A 17,960-nucleotide genomic window follows, 5' to 3' on the forward strand; every position below is an offset into this window, starting at 1 on the left:
AGAAGAGTTTCTGCTCTACTCTTGGTAGTTACTGATGTATCTTATAATATTCTCTATTCCGAACATGTAAATATAATAATATTTGTTATAAATGAATGTTATTGATTGGATGTTTCTGTTTTGTCCACAGATTTTGTTGTGCAGAAATAAAGAGGCCACAACAAAAGTTCATCCATGTGGACACCTTGTAATATGTAAGGGATGTTCAAACGTTACACTTCAACGATGTCTGAAGTGCGGAAACCTGTAACGAGCAGAACTGGAGTGGTAAGAAATTCTTTGCTGATCTGTCTGTTTGTCCTGCTTGTCCCATTGCCCTTATTGTGTAGATAATATACTTCATGTTGTTATGTAGACAGAGGTCTGCCATAATCTGGCAGATTTATGATAAAGGTGTTCCTAGTGTCTGTTCTCTGTAATAGTATCTCTCACACTACATCCACCAAACATTGACCTTATCCAAGTAGGAAACATGTCACACTTCAAGAAGGTTGTAGTCTGCAACGTAAAGATAATGGACGATTCTGCAAGATAATTAGTGAGTAACTGAAGTATCAATAAAATCTCCATCAACACTATAATTAATTATGAGTTGTTAGAAGATAATTAAATACAACAGTACTTACAAGGACATCAGTGTCATCTTTGGTAAAGTATTAAATTTAGTAGAATATTTAAAGGAGTAAAATTATTTGTCACTAGTTTTGAGAGACTTTAACACACATTCCATGTTGTTATGTTTGTAATTGGAGGATATTAAGGCTAATAGAGACAGTTTTGTTTGTCAAGCAACCAGATCATGAAACCTTCAAATATCCTGAATGAGATGACATTCTGGTGAACTGTGAAGTTAAAATTAGGGATTATCAGCAACAATGTTTAACAAAGAGATTAGGTGTATTTCTCCTTCTTGAAGTGGTTGTGACATGTGTTTGTTGTTATATCTTTGATGAATAAATATGTTGACACTGGAATTAAACAGGTTGTTAGTGAAGATTAGAGTTTTGAGAATACATTTAGGGTTATAGATAAAAGCAAGGAATCCAAAACCTACAGATTAACTGTTATTAGGTGATAATTAAGTAATATAATTACAGCATTGTTAGATTATGTAGGATATCTTAACAGAGAGAGGAAATTTACAAAGATCAACTAGAGTTCGTTTTGGAGCTAAATATTGGCTATTACATGGGTCCACTGTTGAAAGTATAAAAATATTGACCAAAACAATTATGATCGCCGGTTGGCCATTGATGGTATGAATGTTTCTCATTAATAAAATATAGATTATTAATAAATATAAAGAATTGTGCTATAAATAAATATAAAACTTGGAGACACATATTTCAGAGAGTCCAAAGTTTGAAGAGAAGGGAGTGCAGACTGTGGCAGAGACAGTTGATGAGTTTAAAATAAGATCTTAATTAATTTCTATAGATTTTACATTCACCTCAGCTATTTTGGCGTATTAGAATGGTGGAGAACAAATCCCATCTCTAATTTCCATTTGAAAGGTTAGCTCTAAAGTAATTGTATTAAAAATATTACTGAAATTTCATAAAGTCATGTTTAAAATTTTGGTAAAATGGATAAATTAAAAGCCACAATAGAGTTAATATTGTCTTCTGGAAGATGGAACTATAATTTATTATTTTAGGTGTAAACTCGTGAATTAATAAAATAGTTGTTTGTTTTTCTACTAAGATCTTTCGTAAGTTTTCTGATAGGTTATTCTTGATGTTGTTATGTAGCCAGATGTCTGTCGTAATATTTTGTATTTTCTGGGGTTGTGTACCCTGAATGTCTCTGGTTAGAATACATTTTGAAGTTGCAAATTAGAAAATTATAATTAAATGTTAACTCTGTATAAGAATATTCATCATGAACTTAATTTTATTACATGTTAAATTTAGTATTGAACCGTGAATATATGTTTATATTTAAACAAATTATTGGTGTTTATACAAAATATACGATCAGAAATTGAATATGACTTGAATACACAAATCCTTCTTTGTAACTATATATAATATACACTTATTACATTGTTTGAACAACATTTACCATCCATATAGTCATTCTTTTTCTCACACTTGTTAGATTTTAGATGATATTATTGCTAAAAGAGCACAGTTTTCTGAGTGTTTCACCTTTCACCCTTTGGTCTTGATTGTTGCGTTCAAATTATTTAATGGAATTAGTCATTGTTATTTGACCAGAAATGAATTAATCATTAGTATTTGGCAGTGGACTTGGTTATATCTTTCTTCGTTTGCTCATGGAACTACCATAATATTAGCTGTGCTGAGACACAATCATATTCATAGTAATGAAGGTTATATGTTCTTTACTCAGATTATATACAATCTATATTGATATCTAGTATTGCACCGTCAAGCACAGTGCCATTGTTTCACATATATACCCAATTATCATGATAATTAATAAGCTATAATTCATTAACTCTCTTACATTTGTATGTATGAAATGTAAACTTATTTTGTCATAGGAACATCGTGTACCCTCACCTTACATTTTATATCTTGTTAGGGATCATGTTGGGGAAGGTGTATGGAATTTGGCTTGTGCAGATGTTTATTAGGGGACAGATTGTGTGCGGGGTGGAGGGGATACACATAAAGGACATCTTTATGAACTCAGTTTTACTTAATTAGAGAGGAATGTTGATTAGTGAACTCTAGAGATGAGAGTACTGTGCCATGCCATAGATTTGGCAGTTATAAGAAAAGAAAGAAAAAGCTAAGAGAAAATTGTTATCAAGTGTTAATTAAATGAGATAATTGGTACATTGTTAGAATATTTAATGTGTTTTTAGAGAGAGAGAGAGAGAGAGAGAGAGGTGGATTTAGGAATGTTAGTCTGTTTTATTGTGGACATATTGGGCTATTACATGGGACCACTGTAGAAAGTACAGAAATATTGACCAAAACCATAATGGTCAACATTTGACCAGTAACGACAGGAATTGAATGTCTCACAATAACAAGATAGAGTTTAATAAAAATAAAGATGAAGAAAGTTTATTTTTAAATGTAAAACTTGGAAATATTTATTTCAGAGGCTCCAAAGTTTGAAGACAGGTGTGTACAAACAGAGGCTACATGTCAGGAATTAGGGGCTGCATCTCAGGCAATAGGTGAGTATAAAATAATAGTTCCCAATTGATTTCTGTAAGGTTTTCTTCCCCCGAGTATATTGTGCTCGAAAGAATAACTGAAAACAGCTTCCATTCCTATTTTCCAATTGAATGATTATCTGTATAATAATTGAATTAAAGATATCGATTTACTGAGAGTTATGAAATACCCATTGAGATTAATGCTGTTGGTAATAATGTTCAATTAGAAGACACAATAGAGTTAATATTGTCATCTGGTCACAGAACTCATCATCATCATCATCATCATCATCATCATCATCATTAACATCCGTTTCTTATGGTGGCATGGGTCGGACGATTTCACTGGCAAGGCAGTAGGCTGCGTAAGGCTGCAATGTGATCTGGCAAGGTTTCCACATATGTATGCCATTCCTAACGTCAACCACTCCGAGAGTGTGGTGGGTGCCTTTTACGTGCCACTGACACAGGAGCCAGTCGGGGTGGGGGCTGGCATTGACCACGTTCTGATGGTGCTTTTTACGTGCCACCGGCACAGGGAACCAGTCGGGCGGCACTGGCAACAAACAATGTTTGAATGGTACTTATTATGGTGCCACCGGCACAGGTGCCAGCCACGCGGCACTGGCATCGGCCATAATTACAATTTCCATTTTGATTTCGATCTTGATTTGATTTTGATTTGTGATTTCTGGTTTTTGGTTTTACTTGACTCGGAAATTCTTCTCAAGCGCAACTTATCACTCTGTGATTCAAGGGTACTTTTAAAAAGGGCTGGTTATGCAACACTGGTATAGGCTACAGCTGTGATCTCACTTCACTTGCCGGGTCCTCTTAATCACATCATATTTACAGAGGTCTCTGTCTCTTGCCATTACCTCTGTGAGGCCCAACGTTCGAAGGTCGTTTCACCACGTCATGCCCTGTCTTCCTGGGTCACCCCTTTCCACGGGTTCCTTCCACTGTTAGGGTGTAACACTTCTTCCCACAGCTCTCCTCATCCATACCCATAACCATACCAGTGCAGTTGTCTCTCTTGTACACCACATCTGATGCTTCTTATGTCTAACACTTCTCTCAGGCCTCTTCACTCTGCCTTGTGTGCACACTGACATCGTTGCGTTCAAATTATTTAATGAAAGATAGTCATTGTTATTTGACCGGGAAATGAATTAATCATTAGTATTTGGCAGTGGACTTGGTTATATCTTTCTTCGCTTGCTCATGGAACTACCATAATATTAGCTGTGCTGAGACACAATCATATTCATAGTAATGAAAGCTATATGTTCTTTATTCAGATTATACACAATCTATATTGATATCTAGTATTGTACCGTCAAGCACAGTGCCATTGTATCACATATATACCTAATTATCAAGATAATTAATAAGCTATAATTCATTAACTCTCTTACATTTGTATGTCTGAAATATAAACATATTTTGTCATAGGGACCTCGTATACCCTCACCTAACATTTTACACCTTGTTAGGGATCATGTTGGGGAAGGGTGTATGGAATTTGGCTTGTGGAGATGATTTTTGGGGAACAGATTGTGTGCGGGGTGGGGGGTAAGCACGTAAAGGACAAGTCTTTATGGGCGCAGTTTTACTTAATTAGAGAGGAATGTTGATTAGTGAATTCTAGAGATGAGAGGACTGTGCCATGCCATAGATTTGGCACAGAAGAAAAGTTAAGAAAGAAAGACAAAGCTAGAGAAAACTGTCATCAAGGTTTAATTAAATGAGATAATTGCAACATTGTTAGAATATTTAAGGTGTTTTTAGAGAGAGAGAGAGAGAGAGAGAGAGAGAGAGTGTGAGAGAGAGAGAGAGGCAGATGGTGAATATAGAAATGTTAGTCTGTTTTATTGTGGACATATTGGGCTACATGGGACCACTGCAGAAAGTACAGAAATATTGACCAAAACCATAATGGTCAACATTTGACCAGTAACAACAGAAATTGAATGTCTCACAATAACAAGATAGAGGTTAATAAAAATAAAGATGAAGAAAGTTTATTTTTAAATGTAAAACTTGGAAATATTTATTTCAGGGGCTCCAAAATGTGAGGACAGGTGTGTACAAACAGAGGCTACATGTCAGGAATTAGGGGCTACATCTCAGGCAATTGGTGAGTATAAAATAATAGTTCCCAATTGATTTATGTAAGGTTTTCTTCCCCCGAGTATATTGTGCTCGAAAGAATAACTGAAAACAGCTTCCTTTCCTATTTTCCAATTGAACAATTATCTGTATAAAAATTGAATTAGAGATATCGATTTACTGAGAGTTTATGAAATATCCATTGAGGTTAATGCTGTTGGTAATAATGTTCAAATTAGAAGACACAATAGAGTTAATTTTGTCATTTGGTCACGGAACTCATCATCATCATCATCATCATCATCATCATCATTATCATCCTCCTCCTCATCATCATCGTTTAACGTCCGTTTTTATAGTAGCATGGGTCGGACGATTTCACTGGCAAGGCAGTAGGCTGCGCCAGGCTCCAATGTGATCTGGCAAGGTTTCCACATATGTATGCCATTCCTAACGCCAACCACTCCGAGAGTGTGGTGGGTGCTTTTTACGTGCCACCGACACAGGAGCCAGTTGAAGTGGGAACTGGCATTGACCACGTTCGGATGGTGTTTTTTACGTGCCACCGGCACAGGGAACCGGTCGGGCGGCACTGGCAACAAACAATGTTTGAATGGTACTTATTATGTGCCACCGGCACGGGTGCCAGCCAGGCGGCACTGGCATCGGCCATAATTACAATTTGCATTTTGATTTCGATCTTGATTTGATTTTGATTTGTGATTTCTGGTTTTTGGTTTTACTTGACTCAGAAATTCTTCTCAAGCGCAACTTATCACTCTGTGATTCAAGGGTACTTTTAAAAAGGGCTGGTTATGCGACACTGGTATAGGCTACAGCTGTGATCTCACTTCACTTGCCGGGTCCTCTTAATCACATCATATTTCCAGAGGTCTCTGTCTCTTGCCATTACCTCTGTGAGGCCCAACGTTCGAAGGTCGTTTCACTACGTCATCCCCTGTCATCCTGGGCCACTCTTTTCCACGGTTTTCTTCCACTGTTAGGGTGTAACACTTCTTCCCACAGCTCTCCTCATTCATACACATGACCATACCAGTGCAGTTGTCTCTCTTGCACACCACATCTGATGCTTCTTATGTCTAACACTTCTCTCAGGCCTCTTAACTCTGCCTTGTGTACACACTGACATCGTTGCGTTCAAATTATTTAATGAAAGATAGTCATTTTGTTTGACCAGGAAATGAATTAAGAAATGAATTAATCATTAGTATTTGGCAGTGGACTTGGTTATATCTTTCTTCTTTTGCTCATGGAACTACCATAATATTAGCTGTGCTGAGACACAATCATATTCATTGTAATGAAGGCTATATGTTCTTTACTCAGATTATATACAATCTATATTGATATCTAGTATTGCACCGTCAAGCACAGTGCCATTGTATCACGTATATAGCCAATTATCATGATAATTAATAAGCTATAATTCATTAACTCTCTTACATTTGTATGTATGAAATGTAAACTTATTTTGTCATAGGAACATCGTGTACCCTCACCTTACATTTTATATCTTGTTAGGGATCATGTTGGGGAAGGGTGTATGGAATTTGGCTTGTGCAGATGTTTTTTAGGGGACAGATTGTGTGCAGAGTGGAGGGTATACACATAAAGGACATGTCTTTATGGGCTCAGTTTCACTTAATTAGAGAGGAATGTTGATTAGTGAATTCTAGAGATGAGAGGACAGAGCCATGCCATAGATTTGGCGCAGTTATAAGAAAAGAAAGACAAAGCTAAGAGAAAACTCTTATCAAGTGTTAATTAAATGAGATAATTGCAACATTGTTAGAATATTTAATGTGTTTTTAGAGAAAGAGAGAGAGGCAGAGGGTGGATTTAGGAATGTTAGTCTGTTTTATTGTGGACATATTGAGCTATTACATGGGACCACTGTAGAAAGTACAGATATATTGACCAAAACCATAATGGTCAACAGTTGACCAGTAACAACAGAAATTGAATGTCTCACAATAACAAGATAGAGTTTAATAAAAATAAAGATGAAGAAAGTTTATTATTAAATGTAAAACTTGGAAATATTTATTTCAGGGGCTCCAAATTGTGAGGACAGGTGTGTACAAACAGAGGCTACATGTCAGGAATTAGGGGCTACATCTCAGGCAATAGGTGAGTATAAAATAATAGTTCCCAATTGATTTCTGTAAGGTTACTTCCCCCGAGGATTTTCTGCTCGAAAGAATAACTGAAAACAGCTTCCATTCCTATTTTCCAATTGAACGATTATCTGTATAATAATTGTATTAAAGATATCGATTTACTGTGAGTTTATGAAATACCCATTGAGGTTAATGCTGTTGGTAATAATGTTCAAATTAGAAGACACAATAGAGTTAATTTTGTCATTTGGTCACAGAACTCATCATCATCATCATTTAACATCCGTTTCTTATGGCGGCATGGGTCGGACGATTTCACTGGCAAGGCAGTAGGCTGCGCCAGGCTGCAATGTGATCTGGCAAGGTTTCCACATATGTATGCCATTCCTAACGCCAACCACTCCGAGAGTGTGGTGGGTGCTTTTTACGTGCCACCGACACAGGAGCCAGTTGAAGTTGGGGATGGCATCGACCACGTTCGGAAGGTGCTTTTTACGTGCCACCGGCACAGGGAGCTAGTCAGGCGGCAGTGACAAGGACCTATGCTTCTATGGTACTTATAACGTGACACAGGAACAGGTGCCAGCCAGGCGGCCCTGGCATCGGTCACAACTACAATTTCCATTTTGATTTCGATCTTGAATTGCTTTTGATTTGTGATTCCTGGTTTTTGGTTTTACTTGACTCGGAAATTCTTCTCAAGCGCAACTTATCACTCTGTGATTCAAGGGTACTTTTAAAAAGGGCTGGTTATGCGCCATTGGTATATGCTACAGCTCTGATCTCACTTCACTTGCCGAGTCCTCTTAATCACGTCATATTTCCAGAGGTCTCTGTCTCTTCCCATTACCTCTGTGAGGCCCAACGTTCGAAGGTCGTTTCACCACGTCATGCCCTGTCTTCCTGGGTCACCCCTTTCCACGGGTTCCTTCCACTGTTAGGGTGTAACACTTCTTCCCACAATTCTCCTCATCCATACACATGACCATACCAGTGCAGTTGTCTCTCTTGTACACCACATCTGATGCTTCTTATGTCTAACACTTCTCTCAGGCCTCTTCACTCTGCCTTGTGTACACACTGACATCGTTGCGTTCAAATTATTTAATGGAAGTTAGTCATTGTTATTTGACCAGGAAATGAATTAATCATTAGTATTTGGCAGTGGACTTGGTTATATCTTTCTTCGTTTGCTCATGGAACTACCATAATATTAGCTGTGCTGAGACACAATCATATTCATAGTAATGAAGGTTATATGTTCTTTACTCAGATTATATACAATCTATATTGATATCTAGTATTGCACTGTCAATCACAGTGCCATTGTGTCACATATATACCCAATTATCATGATAATTAATAAGCTATAATTCATTAACTCTCTTACATTTGTATGTCTGAAATGTTAACATATTTTGTCATAGAAACATCGTGTACCCTCACCTTACATTTTATATCTTGTTAGGGATCATGGTGGGGAAGGGTGTATGGAATTTGGCTTGTGGAGATGATTTTTAGGGGACAGATTGTGTGCGGGGTGGTGGGTATGCATATAAAGGACATGTCTTTATGGGCTCAGTTTTACTTAATTAGAGAGGAATGTTGAATAGTGAATTCTAGATATGTGAGGACTGTGCCATGCCATAAATTTGGCACAGTTGTAAGAAAAGAAAGACAAAGCTAAGAGAAAACTGTTATCAAGTGTTAATTAAATGAGATAATTGCAACATTGTTAGAATATTTAATGTGTTTTTAGAGAGAGAGAGAGAGAGAGAGGGAGTGAGAAGTGAGGGTGGATATAGAAATGTTAGTCTGTTTTATTGTTTCATATTGGGCTATATCATGGGACCACTGTAGAAAGTACAGAAATATTGACCAAAACCATAATGGTCAACATTTGACCATTAACGACAGAAATTGAATGTCTCACAATAACAAGATAGAGGTTAATAAAAATAAAGATGAAGAAAGTTTATTTTTAAATGTAAAACTTGGAAATATTTATTTCAGGGGCTCCAAATTGTGAGGACAGGTGTGTACAAACAGAGGCTACATGTCAGGAATTAGGGGCTACATCTCAGGCAATAGGTGAGTATAAAATAATAGTTCCCAATTGATTTCTGTAAGGTTACTTCCCCCGAGTATATTGTGCTCGAAAGAATAACTGAAAACCGCTTCCATTCCTATTTTCCAATTGAACAATTATCTGTATAATAATTGTATTAAAGATATCGATTTACTGTGAGTTTATGAAATACCCATTGAGGTTAATGCTGTTGGTAATAATGTTCAAATTAGAAGACACAATAGAGTTAATTTTGTCAATTGGTCACAGAACTCATCATCATCATCATCATCATCATCATCATTTAACATCCGTTTCTTATGGTGGCATGGGTCGGACGATTTCACTGGCAAGGCAGTAGGCTGCGTCAGGCTGCAATGTGATCTGGCAAGGCTTCCACATATGTATGCCATTCCTAACGACAACCACTTCGAGAGTGTGGTGGGTGCCTTTTACGTGCCACCGACACAGGAGCCAGTTGAAGTTGGGGCTGGCATTGTCCACGTTCGGAAGGTACTTTTTATGTGCCAACGGCACAGGGAACCAGTCAGGTGGCACTGGCAACAAACAATGTTTGAATGGTACTTATTACGTGCCACCGGCACGGGTGCCAGCCAGGCGGCACTGGCATCGGCCATAATTACAATTTCCATTTTGATTTCGATCTTGATTTGATTTTGATTTGTGATTTCTGGTTTTTGGTTTTACTTGACTCGGAAATTCTTCTCAAGCGCAACTTATCACTCTGTGATTCAAGGGTACTTTTAAAAGGGGCTGGTTATGCGCCACTGGTATAGGCTACAGCTGTGATCTCACTTCACTTGCCGAGTCCTCTTAATCACATCATATTTACAGAGGTCTCTGTCTCTTGCCATTACCTCTGTGAGGCCCAACGTTCGAAGGTCGTTTCACCACGTCCCCGTCTTCCTGGGTCACCCCTTTCCACGGTTTCTTTCTTTCCCTGAGGGTGTAACACTTCTTTCCACAGCTCTCCTCATCCATACCATGACCATACCAGTGCAGTTGTCTCTCTTGTACACCACATCTGATGCTTCTTATGTCAACACTTCTCTCAGGCCTCTTCACTCTGCCTTGTGTACACACTGACATCGTTGCGTTCAAATTATTTAATGAATTAATCATTAGTATTTGGCAGTGGACTTGGTTATATCTTTCTTCGTTTGCTCATGGAACTACCATAATATTAGCTGTGCTGAGACACAATCATATTCATAGTAATGAAGGTTATATGTTCTTTACTCAGATTATATACAATCTATATTGATATCTAGTATTGCACCGTCAGGCACAGTGCCATTGTATCACATATATACCCAATTATCATGATAATTAATAAGCTATAATTCATTAACTCTCTTACATTTGTATGTCTGAAATGTAAACTGATTTTGTCATAGGAACATCGTGTACCCTCACCTTACATTTTATATCTTGTTAGGGATCATGTTGGGGAAGGGTGTATGGAATTTAGCTTGTGGAGATGTTTCTTAGGGGACAGATTGTGTGCGGGGTGGGGGGTATGCACATAAAGGACATCCTTGATGGCCTCGACGTCACTTAGCCAGTTGGGTCTTTTCAAGCCCAGAAAATTGCTGATTGTCTCAGTCGTTTTAGTTATCTTCTTCCGTGTGAAGCTCAGCATCTAAACATCATTTCTCACCACTTTGTCCCATGTCTTCCTCAGTCTTCCTCTTCCTCAGCTTCTCTCCATATTTAGAGATCCGCATCTCTTTATGCTGATCACCTCATCCATATGCATCACATAACCATACTATGAAAGATCTCTCTTTTGAACTCTACATCGGATGACTCTTATACCCAGATTTTCTCTGAAGACATTTCCACTGCGACTTACCTGAACACTGATGTTGTACATCCAGTGGAGCATGCTGGCTTCATTTGTCTCCAACCCTTTGCATGTCTTCTATCTTCACAGCCTATCTTTCATTATTGTGTTTGTACATCTGTCCGTACACAAGTCTCATACAATCTGCTTTCCACTCTTAGGGAGAAGCCCTTCGTTACCTACAGAGTGGGGGCATTTGGGACAGTTAATCTTGACTATTTTTATATAATATTTCACAATTATAAAATCGATGATCATTAAAGAAATTTTACTATAAAGTATAATCTTGGAAATATTTATTTCAGCAAGGCCAATATTTGAAGACAAAGAGGTCCAGACAGTAGAAGAGCCACGTGCTGAGTATAGAATGACATTACATAATTGATTTCTATAAATTTTAGCTTTTACTGAGCCATTTTGGTCAATAGAACAGGTTCCAATGTTATATTTCATTTGAATGCTTAGCTATAAAGAAATTCTGTTCTTCTACAACAACACGAATATCCAATAAATGTACTTTATGCAAACATCAGTTACTCATTCACTCGCAGAAAGAAAGATACAAAAATTAAATATAAACCCTGAAACGGTTCTCTCCCGTTAAGGAGAATATTCGCCCTGTTTGTCATCTCATTGTACTCATTCATTCTCTCTCTCTCTCATTCATGCTCTTTCTCTCCGTCTTTTCAAGAAAGATGCAGGTTAAAAGTTTCAATACAATAAATGATATCATCTTCATCTTTTCTCATCTGCTCTCCATGCTCCCATACACTAGGTGGGTCATCACTGTCCAAGTCAGTTGTATCTGAAATTACTGCCAACCGTCATTTGTTGAGGAAAACATCTCACTTAAACATTGCAGCTTTTCTAAGGTGGTAGACCCTTTCTAACCCCAACCACTTTATAAAGGGTCGTGGGTATATTTTATTGTCGCACAAGCATTAGAAATGATCATCAATTTCCCAACAATATCAAACGTTCCTTTCAAACTTGTGGTGTCATCTTTCCTAGTTTCCACCAACCACTTCCTGGTGTGTTCTGGGAGCATTTAATTATAGCACAAGTAGTAATAAAGTTGTGTAACATTCTACATAATTAGACGGTCCTCACTATTCTATGATGTTTTGGTTCACTGAAGCTGATGACATTTTCAGGAGGTGAGAAGGGAATGTGATGACAAAAGAATCAGGATGCGGGGAGAGAAATTTGCAATACCCCCTCTCCCGGCTGTGGGGTCTTTGTCTTACATGTCTTTTGGCTAAATATGCCAGTACTTGTGCTTTACACAAAGGGGCCACGTACACTCTGTGAGGTGGTTGGCATCAATAAGAGCATCCTACCATAGAAAACCATGCCAAAGAAACCATCTGGGGCCTGGTGCAGTTGTCTGGCTTGTCAGATCCTGTCAAGATTTCCAACCCATTCCAGCATGGAAAACAAACTTTGAATGTTGATGATGATGATGATGATGCTGTCTTCCAGTAACTCATCATAATTCTTTGTCTTCGATTGTTACAGTAGTTTCCTGTCTGGTATAAAATATTAGCTCAGTATAATAATATCGATTGTGGAAACCGGTTCAGTGATTTTGATAACATTCATATTGAACAGAGAACATATGTTCACATTTGAACAAAACATTGATGTTAACATATGCAATACATGGAAAGGAATGAACGTAAGAGATTCCAGTGTGACTCGAACTCACAACTCTTTTCTAACTATATATATATAATTATCGCTTGTTACGATGTTTGAATAACGTCTACTGTCCATATATAGACATCGTTATACTGACAATTGTTGGCTTTGAGATGGTTTCAATTGTAAGAGAGTCACTGTTTTCAGTCTTCCACATTTTGGTTTTACTTCCGACTTGATTGTTCTGTTGAAATTAGATCATGGAACCTGGTCATTGTTATTTGACCAAGAAAAGAATTCATCATTAGTATTCGGTACTGGAAATGGTTACATTTTTCTATGGTTTCTCATGGAACTGCCATAATATCAACTGTGCTGAGACACAACCATATTCATTGTAACAAATGTCACATGTTCTTCACACAGATTTTATACAATCTATATTGATAGTTAGTGTTTAAACGCCACATTAACATGATAATTAATCAGCTATCATTCATTAACTTCCTTAAACTTGTCTGTGTGAATGTTTCATAGCATTATCTTGTACCCTCATCTGATATTTTACACCTTGTTACCCTCAAAGTTAACATAACTTTTACATGGGTACACAACCACATCCCTACGAACTAGTTTTTACAGCTGTATGCCCTTCCCACAATAATAAAGTGTTGATTATCAATAACTATAATGAAATTATACTATAAAATGTAAAACTTGAAAATATTCATTTCAAAGACTCCAACTTCTATGAAGGATGCCTTGACAACATCACAGCCAGTTTGTGAGAAGCAAATAACAGTACCTCATGGATTTCTATATTTTTAACCTTCACCTGAGCATTTGTAGTTTATCAGAATGACTGAGGACAAGATCCATTCCTAATTTACATCTGAAATATTAGCTGTATAATAATTCTATTAGACATTTTGATATCAATGGAATTTCACAAAATAGTCAACGGGGTTGGCATGGTTCGGTAAATGGATAATTTAGAAGACAATAGAATTAATACTGTATTTTGAAACGGAGGACTAAGATATGTAGTTACAAAGTTTACTGATAGGTTATTGCTGTTGTTGCTATTTAGGCAAATATCTCTCATAATGTGACAGATTTACAATGAAATGTGTTCCGTATGTGAACACCCTGCCTTTTGTTCTCACTGATAATAAATTTATCATTACATCCCCTAAACATTGTCTTTATCCATGTAAAAGCATTAGGTTTGATGCTGAGACAACCGTTCTCTCTCTCTCTCTCTCTCTCTCTCTCTCTCTCTCCCTCTCTCTCCAAGATAGACACTGATGACCCTCATCATTTATCATCTGATGTCTATGCTCCTATCGATTGGATGGATGATTCCTATCCATGTCAGTTCTTATTAACAAATACTGTCCGCCTTGATTGGATGAGGAACACATTCCGGCTTTTCTATGGTGATGTGCCTTTCCTAACATCAACCACTTTAAAAAGGGCCTTGGGCACAATTTTGCTCCAAAAGCCCTAGAAAAATGATCATGTCGTCAACAAAATTAAACGCTCCTCTTTAACTTCTACAAGGAAATTCTGTTTGCAGATACTGAGAACAGAAAGCTAAAATACAATAAAGATGAACTGGATGGATATATGCAGGAGATCCAAAGCAAAAGCAATGATTCCCATTCATAGACAGTTTGAAATGTCCATTGAAACCAGCAATCAAATACCGATTGATTAGTTCAGACTAATTTCAACCTTGAATATTGATGGCGAGATTTACAGGTTTATTCACAAAGAGATCAACTGTAAATCTACAGAATAATGAATATGGAACTAAAAGTATCTCGAAGACTGGAATCCTCTGGCATTCCTGGCTGTGTGGAACATGTGTCTTAAATCTAGGATGTGATACAAGACGGAAAGAAGATTAAAAGGGATTGAATGTTGTGTGATTTGATCTGGTTTATGGTTCTCTAGCAAACAAATTGTTGATGGAAGCAGTGGACCTGTTTTATATATGAGAAAAGATTAAGGATCTGATGAGGAGCTGCTATAACAATTTCAATATGCAGTTCTTGAGGAAAACTTTCTCGATAGACTGGTATCATTTTGAAACGGGAATTGCTGTAGTTTCTACAATATCAGTCATTTGGTTTGTGATTGTTATGGAGATGTTACTTAAATCAGCAGATTGATAAGGAATGGCTCAAAGGAAAACACTCGTGAAGACATTAATGGATTACATAACAATAGTAACAACAAATAAAAGGATATGCAAATAGTTCTGGATTAACTGGGTAGACTGAGGAACTTGGTGAAGAATGTGCTTCAATGCAAATGAGTAATGCAGCCCGTCATTTGTGAAAGGTCAGCAGAAACAAGTGAAGGTCAAAATAGCAGGAGAAACCCTGATGAAGTTTAAAGGGAAACTTGAAAAGCTATTACGACGATGGTACACTACCTAATTTTGCAATAAGAGTAAAGGCATTGAGATCAAGTCACAGAACGAAGATGGGTTAAAAGAAATAAATATGCCAAACATTCTGGAAAATAAAAGATTTGGAGCTCTCACTTTGTATTCCCGTCTTTCTTATATATTTTTGAGTATCAGTCCTTTTGTACCATTTCAGATGTCTTCCCTGCAATAATGTGTAGATGTCCAGTTGTATGTAGTGAATGGGGTTTTGTGCAAGTGTACATTGTTTTAGGACACCTGATATCACTTTTTGTGTCATCTTTGGAGAACTGATCATTACTCACCTTTATTAAGGAGTCTTAAAATATTCCCTGCACCAGATAATGACCAGGTGAACTGGGATGTGGGATGATAAAATTCAAGATTTCCAACAGCAAAGAGAACAGGTATTACGTTTATTTTACTTGAAGTGGTGTGTCATGCATTTGTGACGAGATCTTTGGAGACCACATTGGATGATATTGGACTTTAGCAGAAGATGAGGAGAATGGTGGTTAGTGAAGTGTAGAGTTCAGAGGACAGTCACATGTCATAGATTTGGTACAGATATATGAAAGGAGAGAGAGAACTATGAAATGATAATTGAATGAAATAATTGCAACATTGTTAGATTATGTAGGATGTCTCTGTTAAAGAGAAACAAGGTTTCGGAAAGTTAGTCTATTTTGTTGCGGGCCTAAATATTGAGCTATTACCTGGTCCCACAATGGAAAGTATAAAAATACTGAGCAAAACCCTAGTGGTTACCAGCCAACCACTGATGATAACAATGTCCCACAACAATAAACTACAGAATATTTATAGAGATAAATAAGTTTTACAATAAATTATAAAAGCTGGAAATATTTATTTCAGAGAGTCCAGTTCTGAAGGAGAGGGATCTTCTGAGAGTGGCTAAGAGGTTAGGACGTGATTGGTGGCAAATAGGTGAGTATATTTGATTTCTATATATTTTACTTTCACCTGATCTATTTTATTTGTCAGAATGAATGAGAACAAGTTACATTCCTCATTTCCAATTGATAGGTTATCTGTATGACAATTTTATTTACGATATTCCTGATATTTCATAAAATATCCACTGAGGTTAGCATGGTTGGTAATAATGGATAAACTAGAAAACACAAATGGCGTTTAATATTATCTTTTGGAAGAAGGAACTAAAATATATTGTTTAAGGGTAAACAGGTGAGTGAATTTGTTTCACATTTTCTTTAGGTTCACTGTTAGGTTATTGTAATGAAGGACAAGTACCAAAGTTAACATCTAAAACAAAGCATCTTTCTTCAAACAGATTATTTATTTGGTTATTGTGTTGGAAGCTGATAATTCCAATTTATTTTGCCATTTTGCAATGACTTTACCACATGACATATGTCTGTAAATGCTTCAATAAAAAGAGATTTAATAAAGGTGACACAGCGAAATCCTATCATTCTCCTCAGGCGAAAACAGAGAATTCCTTTAAGGGAATTTACCAGAAAATGAACATTCACAAGTCAAGCCGAACTGCAGGGGGCATCTCTCATTCAGACTGACATAATAATAACTGAATAGGCTCTGTAGAATTGATCGAACCTGGAGTTCATTGGAGAAGTTTGAAATGGGATTGAGTTTGACTTAGAATTATCGACTGTTGGACAATCACTGATCATTCGATTTCCAGTGTCCTCTTGGGAACTTTGCAAGGTAGTAGATGACACAGAGGGACAGTACTTTCATGACCCTTTTGAATACCAGGTCTGAAATCTACCAGAATAAGACAGATATATGGGATTCTTCTAAAGGGTCTTTGGAGTAATGTTACTCAATAGGATTTACAGTTCAGAGATCTGGGAGTCTCTCCAGGTTGAACCACATCTCCTCCACATCTGTGGTACCTCGGACATGTGATCAGGGTGTTGCAGGAATGAATTACAGGACAGGTTCTCAAAGTCAAACCAATGGAACAGGATACCGAGGGGGAGGCCAAGAAAGAAATGGTTGGATGATATCCATAGTCTTAGTTCTTCACATCATAGAATACAAGCAGAATGTCTAATGATGGATGCTTCTGATAGGACCCTATGGAGGAGGTGCCTGAGGACTCTTTCCCCACAGCCCTTTCAAGAATATTGAGCAGAGGAAATGGATGGATCATATGCTTTCACTGTTGGAGGTCAATGTTAATTCTTGAGGTTCTGATATACTTTTCCTTCACAAAAGTTTTCCTGTCCTCGTTTACCATATATTTTCTCAAGTATAATTTTCAATTAATTTTCTTTAAAATCTCGTTTAATTCAAACTCTTTGTTTATTTTTGTCAATAGAAAACAATGTCTTATATTTTTCCTGTTTCTTAGCTATTTCTTTTTTTACTTCTCTATTGATAAAGTTTGTTTGTTATATTCATAACAACCTACAGTACACAGCGTTTTATGTTATTGTCAGTGTTGTTGCATTCATTTCTTATTGTTGTGTCTTTTGCAGTTATTGTTTTAGAAGTTGATACAACTAAACTGAAATTGATGATGAGTCTAATGTCACTGTAAAACA

General features: G+C 37.0%; 1 protein-coding gene across 1 annotated transcript; it reads left to right on the forward strand.

The window, feature by feature from the left end:
* The first annotated feature begins 225 nt into the window (after positions 1 to 225).
* Positions 226 to 17,956, forward strand: LOC115230892. The gene is made up of 8 exons (XM_036499855.1): positions 226 to 267; positions 3,082 to 3,157; positions 5,202 to 5,279; positions 7,325 to 7,402; positions 9,406 to 9,483; positions 11,633 to 11,682; positions 16,281 to 16,353; positions 17,895 to 17,956. The coding sequence occupies exons 1-8, from the start codon at positions 226 to 228 to the stop codon at positions 17,954 to 17,956; spliced, it is 537 nt and encodes a 178-aa protein (XP_036355748.1).
* Positions 17,957 to 17,960: the final 4 nt, after the last annotated feature.

This window comes from Octopus sinensis, unplaced genomic scaffold, assembly GCF_006345805.1.
Source record: "Octopus sinensis unplaced genomic scaffold, ASM634580v1 Contig16731, whole genome shotgun sequence".
Lineage (NCBI taxonomy): Eukaryota > Metazoa > Mollusca > Cephalopoda > Octopoda > Octopodidae > Octopus > Octopus sinensis.